The sequence below is a fragment of the Dothidotthia symphoricarpi genome (assembly GCF_010015815.1).
Source record: "Dothidotthia symphoricarpi CBS 119687 unplaced genomic scaffold P153scaffold_26, whole genome shotgun sequence".
NCBI lineage: Eukaryota > Fungi > Ascomycota > Dothideomycetes > Pleosporales > Dothidotthiaceae > Dothidotthia > Dothidotthia symphoricarpi.
Window position 1 is genome coordinate 89,430 of NW_022985033.1, and position 13,690 is coordinate 103,119.

The following is a 13,690-nucleotide window of genomic DNA, read 5'->3' on the forward strand; positions in this document are numbered from 1 at the left end:
ACTCCAGTGAATGCTAGTTCGTATACTTCGTGCCATGGTCTGGAAAGATACCTCAGCGCTCAGATTGCTCGATAGCGCCTCTGACCAAACAGTGTAAAGAAAAACGCACCTCGCACCAGCCATGCTCTGACGAGATTGAAGAGGTGTATTTGCTTGGCTTTACCATCCTAAAAGTGGTCGCCAAGGTCGAGCCCCATAGTCATCCTGATGATCGACTCTATGGAGAGCTCTCCCTCCCTAATGTCTACACCAGGCGCTGGAACTGGGTTGACACTCATGGTGGCGCCTGGACTATCGTGCATACTCATAACGGTATCTTCGTGAACGGCAGGGACTGGAACTGCCTTCTCACCTCGGCTCGAAGAAGGCATCACAGACCGCTCGATTGTCTGGACTATACTCTTAGGGGGGAGCAGAGAGTTGTTGACAGACTCAGAAGATGGTAATGGGGATGCATGTACTTCTGCTTGACTTGCGTCAGAAGATGGCAGTACACGCGTCTGGGCAACGGTCGCCGGTTTCGAAACTCGAGGAAAATCGGGATGAGTTCCAGACATGTCGCGGCGGGTCCTCGACTCAGTCTGATTTGATTCGAAACGTACAGCACGCTCCGGAAGGTCTGCGGCATTGATGGGCGTGTTGAGTTGTAGAGAAGGCAACAGAGAGCTTGACACATCTTGTTGATTCTCGAGACCAGACGGAGGAAGCGAATTTAACCCGATCTCCCTCGCCGATGATGTCAAATCGCGTTGAACAACAGTGGAACTGCTTGCAAAGATGACATCCTCAGTATGCTCGGGTGAGAGGGTTGAGATGTTTTGCGCTATGCTTTGTTCGTTCTTCTCCTCCATCGATGATGTCTGGCCGCGTTGAGCCGTCGGTGGTGTACTCGTAGAACTCATATCTGCTGTTTGTTTGGGTAAAGAAGAGACTCTGGGCGAAGAAGGCGGGACCTGGTGTGGGGTCGACGAGACCTTGTGGGTGGGAGACCTTGAGGAAGAGTCGACAGCCAGAGTATCCTCGTCGTCCTGCTGACGACTAGTATGTGGTTTCGACGGAGCGTCCTGCGAACAGCCGGTTTCTGATATGGAAAGGTGACCTGGTTCACGATTGGTGGAAGGGTACACCTGTTCAAGAACAACGTCTGGGTTGGAAGGGCAATTCTCTTGACGGCCCGTATGCACTTCCGAGTTACCAACCTGTTTGTGCCCAGTTTCCGATACGGACACACAATCTTGCCCTTGGTTGACATTCAGGTTGGAGCCATGATCCGTTCCATGGCCAGCAGCCTGACTGGGTTGGCGATCTTGTCCGTGATTGCGGTTCGAATCGGAAGGGTCGTTTTGGTCGAGATTGGGATCGAAATGGGGGTCAGAATCTTCTCGGGCAGTGACGTTGGACTGGACTGAGCTCCGCCCAGGAACAGGGACTGTTGGCCAGCTCCCCGGCACCTGTGCAGACGGAGACTGGTCACGTCCTCCATCCAGGTTTGCACCGACCCGTCGGTAGGCATCTTCATTACTTCCCCCTGTGAACCGTCCATGTTTAGGCAGTTGTTCAAGTCGTGGTTGAGGCTGTGGTTGAGGCTGTGGGTCAGGCCGTGGTGATGGTGGCGGTGCCATGGAATACTGCGAGACATTCCTCTCCATAACTTGGGCATCCGCCTGCCTGTTCATTGCCTCCACTGCTCTGGCCCTCAAAGAAGTCTCGACCTCCAGCTGCTTCAATAAGTCCTGGTACATCTTGTCTGCCTGCTTCATCTGTTGCTGGTGATTTTCTTGCATCGATGCGCTTTCCAACGTCCCACGGGTGATCTCAACTTGGCAGGTCTGTAGCTGGTCCTGGTGGACCTTCAGCTGTTCCTGATAGTGAGCGAAATTGGTGGTAAGCTGTGAAGTGGCTGAAGCCAGCTGCGATTCGAGGAATTGAACCAGATTTTGCGTGTTGTTTTGATAGCGCTCATGCTCCGTACGCTCACGGATGCGAGCTTCTTCTGTAACTGCCAGGAGATCACTCTTGCTGGTGATGATATACTTTTGGTTGGCAATAGTGCTCTCTTGTTCCGCCACTTTACACCTCACTGTGTAAAGTGCAGCCTTGTACTCATCCGTGTTCTGTGATAAGGCCGCCTTACCTTTCCCCTTGTAGGTGGGAGGCTCTTCTATGCTTTCAGACTCGTAGTCCGTGCGTTGTCGTTTGTTGGGCTTAACACGGCTTGGTCCTGGGGTAGGTGACCTGCTACGAGGAGTTGGGACCAGCATTGATTGGCAGGACGACGGAGTTAATGCAGGTTGTGCAGGCGGGTTGGGCACGTCAGTATGCTCGTAGGAGGTCGCCACATTCGAGCTCGGAGTAGTGGCGGCACGATGTCCCGCGGACCTGCCCGTACCAGAAGCATGATGTGACTTTTCTTTCCTCCGCGCGTGGCTGCGAGGTTCCCGGCGAAGTTTCCGGCGGACAATTTTGTCCATAGGGGTCAGGGTGCGCTGCCCAGACTTTGCCGAATGCAGAGCTTTGTCCAGAAAGGCGGGAGGCTTGTAAAGGTGCCGCCGGGAAGATTCTGCTGGTGCTTCGATGACTGCTTTCGGGCCAAAAACCGGGCTGTTCGATGGATCCCCGGTTTCGATGGAAGAAAGGATCTCATTACTCGTTTCAGTCATGTCATCGTCTGCATCGCTGGTGTTACGCCGTTCCTTGCTGTGATTGTGTCTCACAGGAGACTCAACACGACCTTGCAGGGCCATATCACCAATGGTAGGTTTAGCGCTGTCCATAGAATCACTTCTGAGAGACGTCAGCACCTGTCAAGAAGTACAAGCTATCATCAGCTTACATTGGCTCATCTTCGGCAATATCGGACAGTCTAGAGAGCGGGAGTTGCCGTAGAGATGGATAACTGTTGGCCCTTGCCATTGTTCTCTTTGTCTTGGATGGTGATTGGGGCGGCATGGACGTCGTAGATGAAACGGTTTTCCTGTCCTGATTAGCATGCTGTTGTGGATGTATCAAGAGAGTTATACCTTGCCGAAACATTTTGTGTTGAGCGTCGTCTATAAGGCGTCGGAGCAGAGTTTGAGTCAATTGGTGCTTGAGTGAATAGCTTTGCGGCTGACTCTGAAGGCGAAGGAGTCTGGTTCCTTGACCTTCTTGATGCTCTTGAAGTCATCGGTATGCCTAGCATAGGCTCTTGTCCCGAGAACCGTGGACTGCTGCGTGAACCGTGTTGCCCTAAGAAGCGGCGACTACTACGTAGGCCACGAGTGTTCTGGCCAGAGCCAGAAGATACCGGGGCCATGGTGTGGAACGTCGGATGGTAGAAGGTTGATTGGAAATAGCGGCCGCTGCATGCTAAATGTAAGCGGTCGAGATGTTCGCATACTCAAAGCGTGCTAATACATACTCAGGTCCACGAAAACAGAGAAGGGTGACCAATAGACGCTAGAAAAGAATTGTGAGTAAATGAACGATCCATGAAGCCAGAGTGTGTCAATACTCACTGATGTTTACGGAAATGGAGCGGTCAGAGATACAGAATGAGGAGGACGAAACCGTAAAGACAATCCAAGATGAGAAACCTTGGGATCAGGTCTATTTCGGTGAAGGTGTCACGTTTACATTGAAACGGAGATTCTCTATGTCTCCGTTCTACGTTCTGAGGACTTGCCAAGTTAGGCTTGCGATCCGCAACACGCCATTTGGCAGGCTGCCGACGGGTTTCTACGTCAAGGAATTCCATGACGTTGAGAGGGGTGTTCCTGTTTGCTATCCTGATCAATCTTGTGGTATACGCATGCTGGAGATTGCGGTGAGTATCCATCAGCCGGGAACGTAGATGTCGTAAGTGGAAAAGGTACTATGTCGTGTAGGTTGTGTGGTATTGAGCAGGAAGGTAGCTTACCGGTACTCCACAATGCCCCACTATCCCGATATATCCGCCAAGAGGCTAAAGTTTTAGCGCCTCCTCCAAAATTGCTCTGTATTGTCTTCTCAGGACGACACAACTTGTAACATGGCGTATCATGCGTTCTTCTTCGTACCGACTCAGTACTCAACCTAACTCTTATTCCTGTTTATAGCTACAGGCACTTCCAAAACCCCCATAAATCTTTCTATGTACTATTTCAGAATTTCATGCCCCTCGTTTAGGCATACGTCACTTGAAGCCTTGGACCCAGCCTCATGCCGTGACACAGTATGTTTCCGTCCGCCTAAAACAGACCGCTACGTAAGGCTGCATGCATCTCAACTCCTCGTCTTCTACACTTCACTATTCCTTTATTGGCTTCACAACGCTACTTGAGGCTGTATCCCACAATCCCCACCTCCAGTCCAGCCTACACGCGTATTTAGTGGTGCGTGATGATCTGAAATACTATACCCATGCAGGACCTGCATACCTTGGAACAGCCCTGATATCGCCCGATCTGTTTATCTTTTCTTGTCCCAGACCGACAGGTGAGGCCGCAACCCAGCTTGATCTTGCGCAAACGAAAATCGTTAGCTCTGCATCTTCTTGATTGCCTTACCCCACCGTATTAATCGTGCGCCTACCCGTTCTTCGTGTCGATGTATCGACCCGTTTTTCTCCCGATCGCCTCGCCCTGCACGCTAGGACGAAAGAAGATGTGACAGGCCCATGCATTTACCTCTTCCTCACGCTGCGTTGTTGCGCTTTGCTCTACAGCTGTTTCGTCTCTTCATATTCTGGTGCATGCATTGGCATCGAGCGAGCGAGCGACCGGAATAGATTAGTTTGTAACCTGGATCGATCCTACTGACTAACTACCTGGGTGACTGGGTAGACGGGTGGCTGGCGTGATGTGAAAACCCTTGTGAGCGGGGCGAGGCGGGAACGGGCGCTAGGAGGCTGGAAGTTTGGCGTTACACATCTTCTTCGCTGTCATATTTCCCGTGAAACTAGAATCTTGAGGAAGTTGGGAACATAGCGGTGTGCAGGAGACAGCCAGTTGGCGCGGGCTACACTATAGATTTGCCTCGTACGGATGTATGAACTTCTTTTACTCCATGGGAAGTAACACGGTAGGCAAGACAAGAAGAAGGTGATGCGATGCGTATTCCGCGTGCTGGTACCTGAACTTTTCCTCCTCCCCTTGAGAAGTGCGACTTTGAGCAAGTCGGTTGGGCTCCAGCTTAGCGGTGTGTATGAGACGGAAGGATAGCGGCCTTCCCTTCTGCACGGAAAATGAACCCACCTTGAGACGTATCTCGAGATACGGAGTCAACAGCCATCCCCTCTCAATCTAGATCCCAAAGACCAAACAACTTATACATTTATACGGAGTCCGCTTCTCTACTTCTTTCCATTAATTCAACCAACATCTACGGCCTCTCATCACATCACATCGCCTACCAGATTTCACTCTTCTAGTCCTACACCCAAGATGCACACCACCACCCTCTTCACCCGAGTCAAGCAGCACTCACTCTTGTTCCTGCTCTTCTTCCCGACCCTACTCTCCCTAACACCACTAGCCTACTACACACTGGGCTACCCTCTTCCCAAACTTCTGCACATCCCTACCTACCATCTCACCTCCATCCATCTGCTCATCCTCTGCATCATCACCGCCCTTCTGCTGGCCGAGCACCTACCCAAAATCCCACGCATCGCAATCCTCGTTCTCTACAGCGCATATGTATTTCTGCGCTGGGCAGTCTGCGGTGCATGGACATGGTTCCAGGGCATGCCAGCGCACATCGCACTTGAGGACCGTGGAAGGACCGTGGAACACCGGGTCAAGCACCTCGAGAAGGTAGTCGTCGGGTTGCAAATCGAGCGTAAGTCGTGCAATCTTATGCCATCCCCCTTGATCTTTCATGACTGATAGTGGTGCAGAAACTCGTCTCGACGCCGATCTCCGCATTGCATTGGCGCGGCGGTTCCTCCCGCACAACCAAGGGCGGCAGGTGGACCGGACGACAGCCGAGGAAAAGCGGCTTTCGAAGGAGCTGGCGAGCACGAAGCAGGCGCTGTGTGATGCAGAGGATGAGCTGGCCAGTCTGCGTGCGTTAGAGCGCGGCATACGGAGTGCAGTGACGAGCCACTTTGTCCGGAGCACAGTTAGAAATGCGGAGCCGTTGATAGGCAGGCTGGAAGGAAGTGAGAAGCAAGGACAGCGGGACTTGGTGGCAGCGGAGGGGTTTGCGGAGAGGGTTGGACGGGCAAGGGGGGTGGTGAGGGAAGTTGGGGGTAGGTTGAGGGAGGAGGGTGACTGGAAGGACTTGTTGAGAGAGAGGTGGGCGGAGGGTGAGAGAATGGCGAGTTCGAGGACGAGGAGTGAGAGGGGTGAGAGAACTGTGGGTGAGAGAACTGTGGGTGAGAGAACTGTGGGTGAGAGAACTGTGGGTGAGAGAACTGTGGGTGAGAGAACTGTGGGTGCGAGGAGTGGCGGTGAAAGGGCTCAGAGAGCGGCGCGTTAGATGGTTTGGACGTGCAGTCTGTGGGAGTGTTGAAGTAGCTGCATGCGCAGTTTGTAGGATCGTTTGGATGGCATGTATCAGATCTGGGAGGTTGTTGAGATGGGCATGTTGCTGGCGTCAGGGTTGCAGAAAGGTATCCCGTCATGGAGTTGGAGGAGTGCTTGATTGCTAGGCTTGAATCAGATTGGGAGCTCATGTTCAGCTTTGTAGAATTTCATACGAACCTTCGCGAAAGCCACTGCTTCCTCAACCTGGTCCCGGATCTGAAGGCGGAGTGATGCGTATTCTTCGCGAGTGAGGTTGTCGCGTTCTCGGTGCAGATCAAGGCCGCAGCATGGGATGAAACCGTACACGTACTCGAACGGGGCTACTCTGGTGGAGGCGTTGGAGCTGCAGTTAAGCATGAATTGGATGTGTGGTTACGCGTCGGTCCAGACTGCACCCGGGTGCTCGGTGACAAGGAAACGTTATACCTGCAGGAGGATGGACTTACTCGAATGAGCGTCTGCTGTCTTGAATGTTAACATCTGGTTTAGTGATCATGCGACGATGGTAATGCGACAAGAGTTTGGTGATGCGACAGCGATGATGCGACAGCGATGATGCGACAGTGGCACGGTGACTGCGCCACACCCTGCATAAGAGTATCATTGGCCGCTATTTAAGACCGAGAAAAGCGTGGATAGATGCTCTAACGTGCCGATGATGCACAAGCATGGTTCTCCACTGGCCGTCGATTCGTGCTGGAGCGGCGTGGCGAGATAGACCCATGCAGTGGGCAGGCGGCGCACGAAACAATCCGCAGCGGCGGGGGAGCTGTCAACGAGGCCACTTTGAATGGTGTATGGGAGGAGAATGAAGTGGGCGGGGAGCCTGTGTTGAGTAGACAGATGGTGAAGTGTTGCGAAGGTCCTCTCTCCTCAGACATTTACAATCTCATCTCCCTCATCCCATGTCTTGTTACAAGTGTTCTCTCACATACTACATCTTTTTCAACATACGGTATGAACGACTAAAATTGCACAGCTGCGACGAGACACGCGTAAGGGGCAATTATCCAGTCGTGGACTGATGAGTTCGTGAAGGAATGAAGTTGCCAAGTCCTTAACACTAAGCAGGAAGCGAGGGCGCTTACTGACTCAACACCCACGTTAGGCTCTACCCCTATAGACGACGCTAGGAGCGATAGTGGGTGCAACGGCAACAATGGGGAGGCCGGCGCTGAGTTGTAGACTCGGACACGGCGGTTGAAAAGGCTTCTACTACCATGGCTATCGAGCACTCCGGCTTCTTTTTAAGCACGTGCTTTTCTAGTGCTGAGACGGCGATGGCGAAGGCGAAGGCGACAGCGACATGTATGTAGATAGCCACCTTGAAAAACGCAGCGCTCCGCTCACAGGCGCCCAAGAGACGCAGCTCGCTTTCGACTTGCTCAGGAGCACATGCTTTGAATTCGACATCGACTTCGACTTTGTAGACCGCGGCGACACGGATGATGGGGACCGAGTGCAATGTCTGCTCCGAGGCATCCTGAAGCTCGACTCGACATCCCTCTGCGCCCGCCTCGCCAGGCTCTATTCGACTTGGTTCGGTTGAAACTCGGACATCATCCAAGGCAATCACCGGTACGACCACCACGTCCATCAGCTCCGCACCAACCTTTCGCCCGGCGGCATCAATGCTCTGATCCACTGCTTCAATATGGGCGCTGTCGATGCGAGCGACTCGTCATGCACGGCCTTGATATCGGCGACGTCAACATGGGCGACTTGTACATCCTCACCAAGCGCTCAGAACCTCACGCCACCATGAGGGGCTGGGCCCGGATTGCGATGCGCACCTTCTGCGCCTCTTCAGCAAGCTGCTTAAAGACAAGGTGAGCCTGCGATATGGCGGGAGTGCTGCTTGTAGGGGACCTGGGGAGTGTGGTGAGTACACTGGTCGAGGTAGCTGTCCCTGAGCCGGCGGAGAGGGGTGCATTCTTGACCGGAGACGGAGATGGTGGTGCAATGGGGGTTTGGTGTTGAAAAAGATATATCCAATCCATGCGCTGCAGGAGTGATCAATCACTTTTGCATGTTCAACATCTGGAAGAATCTCGATTGCACGGGAAGACCTCGACGTACGCGCTTTACTAAGCTCAGCGTCGACTACAGTACATCCAGGAACTCCACCATAGTATCCGCTGCTTCGAATGCCATTGACGTGGCGTGGGTGCTCAGTCGCTCAAGTTGTGGATATATAGCATGTACCATGGCGATGATAATGTGGTTATGTCGATGTATCGCGTTCTGCCTGGAGTCTGTGGCCTATTCCCACTTTATCACCAACCATGACGCTCGCGAGGCTCTGTGTTTGAACGCTGATCTTCATCGGAAGGTCGCTTTGGCGGTGGTTGGGCTAGAGGGAGGACTTCGATCCAATCCGGGTTAGTAGGTTTACCAATCTGCGGGAGAATTGGGATACATACACTCAGGTTCGCGCTGCCTGGTCGTTGATGCACGTGCGCTGACTTGACTCAACGGAGTTCAGTCTCTTGAAAAACTTCTATTCTGTGCCTTCAGTCTCCAGATGTCTGCAGATGCGCGGACAAAGATGGTGCGAGTGCGGGGGCTGGTTCGACGGAGATCGGTAACGTGCCGGAACATCATGTGGGGAAACTGTGGCGGAAGCTGTGGGGAAACTGCGGGGCAACTGCGCTACGAGACTCATGCTTGCCTGACACTGCAACACCAGTGTCACGACTCCTATGTCGCTATTTACGCATGTTACTAGGCACAAATCAATCTTCAAGTCCATGTCATTGTAGTTCGGCAGTCACTTTTCCAATCGCAGAGAAGTTGTTCTATCCCTGTCGCCTTGAACCGGCAACGGCCCAATAAGACGCTCAGCAGCCTCACTATCACGAGTTAAAATCGCTAAGAGGTCTGGCCCATGGACGGGCTCGTTCAACCAGCGGATTTCAGCCAATAAAATCGTGTAGCATAGATCTGGAGAACATCAAAGTTGAAACTCAACACCAAAAACTCCAAGGGCGGGGCACAACACCAACTTGCCGACGCGATCTGACTGGCCAATCATCGTGCCGAGATCTGCGGGTTCAACGAGCCCGTCCAGGGAATACATGAACTTCCGCTGTTATCGTAGCCTCATTGTACTTCTGGTTCCAGAATTGAGTTGTAGAAGGCGCGACGCTGTGTAATTGTTATAAACTATAAATAGTTGCGACGTAGCATTTCAACTATTTACTCCTTTTCGGAGTCACTACGGGGCTTATTATTCTCTACTGTTGCCTCCTTGTCCTTGATCTCATCCTGCCTACATACTCCAGAGTACACATATCGCGGAAGCTCATACCACGTCTGTAGAGAGTAAGATAGGACTTGAGCTAATAGTATAGAAATATATATATAAGTTAGATTTCCAGCTAACAAGGAAGAAACTTCCTTGTTAGAAACAGAAAGCGGAAATATAGATCTTTAGCTAACAAGGAAGTTTCTTCCTTGTTAGAAGCAGGAAGAGTAGATATAGATTTTCAGCTAACAAGGAAGTAACTTCCTTGTTAGAAGTTGGAAGTCAAGGTATATATAATCAGATTTTGAGCTAACAAGGAAGTAACTTCCTTGTTAGAATTAGTACCTTCATATAATCTTCGACACCTATATCCCAGCTATTTATTACTTCCTTTCCTCCAGTTTTACTAGTTGGATCTACATTTGGATCTTCCCTCAAATTGTGTTTCTAATGTGCCATGTTTTGGTTTTGGTTGCTCCAGAAGAGCCTTTCGGTTACACATACACAGCTGCCAAGCGAGAAGCTTTTCGTGAGAATCGTGCTCGACATGGAAATCAACGCCGCTTGACCTGAAAGAGTAAGCGCTGTAATGCAGTCGCTACCAGGCTTAGTATTTACCCTTCGAAAAGGCTTGCGACAACATGCTAGTAACGTACAAGTCACGCACTTTACTCCCGACTGCAATACCACTATTAAAAATACATACGTCATCGATCCTGCCCCAGATCGCATGGCCTGCTGGACCAGGGTACTCAAGCTACTTGGATGGATTGTTGACAACGACGAGTTCACAGGGATCAAATCGCCATCAAAGAGTTTGAGATTGATACGGCACATGTACCATTACGCGACCTTGGTCGACAGCGTCAAGAAGATGTAATCCAGATGTACTGTGAAGCCGTTGCATGGGTTGCCCGAACTCGAGCGCTGACTAACGTGGAGGGCTTGGCTGTTTCGAGAAACTCGCCAAGTGAAGAGCGAGTCCCCAGCCATCTCCACTGAACCTGTTCACGAGCCACGACGCGCAACATGATTGCATCTAAACTTCTACGCCATCATCCGGCATGCTCATGAGCATCTTGCACAAGACGCTATAGGCAGAGTTCAAGGTATGCATTTCCCATCCCCAAGACGCGTCATCCCATTTCCAACGAGTGCTAGCACACGCACCTTTGCTGTAGTAAGAGGCGAGATGTACTGACCTTGCTCCAACTTCAGCTGACACGTCCCTCGCCCGACTGTTCCCGGCCTTCCTCGCGCATCACATCATGCCCCGTATCATCGTCGTCGGCCCGATCTAGACGCGCCAAACCTTCTGCACCGCGACTGGCAGACACGCGCTCGCTGTGCACTGATGACGTGTTTGGACACTCGTCAGGGAACGGCCAAGCACGCGCCAGAGACATGATTGTTTGACGGGGATACGGCGCCAGGGTAAGTCTGGCATTGAGTTGGAGTCCTCATGGCTGTCGGCTAACCACCATCGTCTTAGTGCGCTTTGATGATCAATCATAGTCGTCAAGTCCAGCTCCCCATCAGACGAGGCAGCCGTGTCAGCCGACCCAAGTTTACTCTCGCGTGTCCCTGGGGCTACAAACATGCATGGCTCCGTCAAGACAGACATGGCCGGTGACGCCGGGCTTCGAATGGCGGCACGGTCAGATGACATGGGATATGAAAAGCGATGGAGCTGCCTGACCGCCGGGCCGCGCTTTCCGAGCGTGGATCTGCGTGTCTCAGACCACGCGCTCGATGCAATGGAGCAACATGCACCGTCGCTCTCAACAGGCGCGCGTGTCAACCTCAGTGAGTAGGCCTTGCTTCTCAGTCCCGTGCCTTCTCCACCAAGACATGACTTCTAACGTGTTGAGTCAGTGGGTTCGTTCTTGGTCCATCATCGATCGACCGCCTCCGAGCCTTCCCCCGATGCCATGTTCCGACTTCGCCATACCTACGCCCCCACATCCAATCGTAACGCAAAAGTCCGCCGAGGACGTCGTCGTCAAGCGGCCACCAATAATCACCTCTTCTCACTGCATGAAACGCATGTCGCATCTGCGCGAGAGGGAGTCGTGTCCCCTCAGCAAGGCTTCTGTGACTCTCGGGAAAGCAGATACCATCCTTGCCAACCATTGTCACAGCGTCTATCCCATCTCAACATCTCTTCATCCCTGCTTACCACCCTGCTTGGAGAGACGTCGTTTAGCTCAGCCTTCACACCGCTTCTGCAACAAAGGCCTCTGATACCGTGCAGCCGCTCGGTCATGTCGGAACACGTTATGCTGATGAGGAAAAACCTCTGCGTCGTTTTCCACACGTCTAGTTTCTCAACGCAGCACTGGCTTGCAATGGCGGTGGTGTTCGTCATTGGTCGAGGGAGCGGCTCCGAAGGGCGTTTGTGCGAGTACAGGTTGGGGTATGGGGTCGCACTGGTTCAGGTCAGTGGACGAGTTCAGGTCTGTGAATGAGTCTCGAGTGGCGCGCGGGTTCAGGTTTGTGGTTGAGTTAGGTCGTATGGAATGGTGAACCAGGCCAATTTCGAGGTTGGTTCCATAGTTGTAGTTGTAGTCTGAGTAGAGTTGGGGGTGCTGTGTTCCCTTCGCGACGTGAGATCCCCATATCCTTTTCGATACGTGAGATTCCGCAGATGCCTACTTGTGGTTCCTATAGCGACAATCTCAACCAGCACGTTTCACCCTTTGCCCGCCCATATGTGCTGACACAACGACCCCCTGCTCTTGGCGATGACTTCCTATCCTGACTCGTGCAACATGAACTCTTTGAAGGTTCCATGGCAGCTCAAATCTCCTCTACCCGAACTGCCTTCATCCCATGCTCAAGGATCAGTGTTCACTCAGTGCGCCCGCCGCCTTACGAAAGGCTACTGCTCTTCTTCGTCACTACGCCAAACTGCCCATACAGCTCTGTGTACTACTGTCGTGATCTCCACGGAGCCGCTGCACGATTAGGTTTGATGAGTGCGGGTACAAACAGGATTGATGATGGCTTGTTATCTCGTGGGCAGATGTGTTGAGCCGAAGTCTTTGGCGTGGCTGGGTTATGGAGAAATGATTCAGCCCATCTTGTGTTGGCCGAAGTGATGATACTGTAACATTCATTGTATATGTAGATGCCTTGAGAGCGGACTTTTTCAACGCTACGCTGGACATGTTGAGCAGTAGAGTAGTCAAATTCGGTGTGTGACTATACTATCATACATCAAGGAAACATATGGAAGCTTTGCATTGCTAGAGAGACCTTTCCGAGGCACGTCAGACTCGGACCAGCATTACGGACGATATGCTCCCAAAGGGCATGAAATCGTCTTTGGAAGATAGGTCGACGCATGGCCCGATGGAGCAGTAGTTCCTGGAAAATACAGAGCGGCAGATATCAAATCATCAACATCAACGTTGAAGAGGCAGAGAGATAACTTTTCCACTTCATATCACCACCTCGTCCCATGCCAGTATCCGTGCTTGATATCTTAGGCAGCCTTTCCCTGGGTTTGTTCTCCGCGTTTGACTCGAGGTTTATCGATGCCGAAGAGAACTCAATGATGCTGGACTCACGGAGCAAAACACCTACTGAAGATAACCAATGAAGGCGATGCAACCTAGGAGAAATGGCTCTAGACCCTCTGGAATATTACTGGCGGAGATTGCATCGTGACCGTCGTCCTGCACCATGTGTGTGCCGTAGTAACCGAGAAGGTGGAAAACCTCGTTGATATTCAGTCATAGACGAGTTGCGGTAGGGCCAAAGGTAGTAGATACATGAGGCGAGATGGAGCTATGAGTAGTAGAATGATTTATATGAATTCGAGTACACAGCCGCTTAGAAATACGAATTTGATAACACAATTAGAAAAACAGGAAGTTGTGGGAGTTCCAAAGCATAGCGTTTCACAGAAGCATGACTAGAGAGCGAACATAATTCCAAGCGTGGAGCTTTA

General features: G+C 51.9%; 5 protein-coding genes across 5 annotated transcripts; 2 read left to right on the top strand and 3 right to left on the bottom strand.

Annotated features, from left to right (window-relative positions):
• Positions 1–167: 167 nt before the first annotated feature.
• Positions 168–3,295, bottom strand: P153DRAFT_391165 (uncharacterized protein; the record flags this gene model as incomplete). Its single annotated transcript, XM_033671015.1, has 3 exons — positions 168–2,784; positions 2,834–2,974; positions 3,021–3,295. 3 exons carry the CDS (start codon positions 3,293–3,295, stop codon positions 168–170), a joined length of 3,033 nt encoding a protein of 1,010 aa, XP_033518143.1.
• Positions 3,296–5,338: 2,043 nt separating this feature from the next.
• On the top strand, positions 5,339–5,890 carry P153DRAFT_371430 (uncharacterized protein). The gene has a single exon (XM_033669262.1). The coding sequence runs from the start codon at positions 5,403–5,405 to the stop codon at positions 5,844–5,846; it is 444 nt and encodes a 147-aa protein (XP_033518144.1). The 5' UTR covers positions 5,339–5,402; the 3' UTR covers positions 5,847–5,890.
• An 82-nt stretch (positions 5,891–5,972) lies between these two features.
• P153DRAFT_401656 (uncharacterized protein) lies at positions 5,973–6,831 on the bottom strand. The gene is made up of 3 exons (XM_033671924.1): positions 6,666–6,831; positions 6,347–6,609; positions 5,973–6,316 (listed from the first exon to the last, which is right to left on the bottom strand). The coding sequence occupies exons 2-3, from the start codon at positions 6,584–6,586 to the stop codon at positions 6,083–6,085; spliced, it is 474 nt and encodes a 157-aa protein (XP_033518145.1). The 5' UTR covers positions 6,587–6,609; positions 6,666–6,831; the 3' UTR covers positions 5,973–6,082.
• Positions 6,832–7,554: 723 nt separating this feature from the next.
• Positions 7,555–8,262, bottom strand: P153DRAFT_145521 (uncharacterized protein). The gene has a single exon (XM_033662140.1). The coding sequence runs from the start codon at positions 8,083–8,085 to the stop codon at positions 7,618–7,620; it is 468 nt and encodes a 155-aa protein (XP_033518146.1). The 5' UTR covers positions 8,086–8,262; the 3' UTR covers positions 7,555–7,617.
• A 2,715-nt stretch (positions 8,263–10,977) lies between these two features.
• Positions 10,978–12,419, top strand: P153DRAFT_145545 (uncharacterized protein). The gene is made up of 3 exons (XM_033662141.1): positions 10,978–11,169; positions 11,228–11,541; positions 11,611–12,419. The coding sequence occupies exons 2-3, from the start codon at positions 11,334–11,336 to the stop codon at positions 12,201–12,203; spliced, it is 801 nt and encodes a 266-aa protein (XP_033518147.1). The 5' UTR covers positions 10,978–11,169; positions 11,228–11,333; the 3' UTR covers positions 12,204–12,419.
• The last annotated feature ends 1,271 nt before the right edge of the window (positions 12,420–13,690 follow it).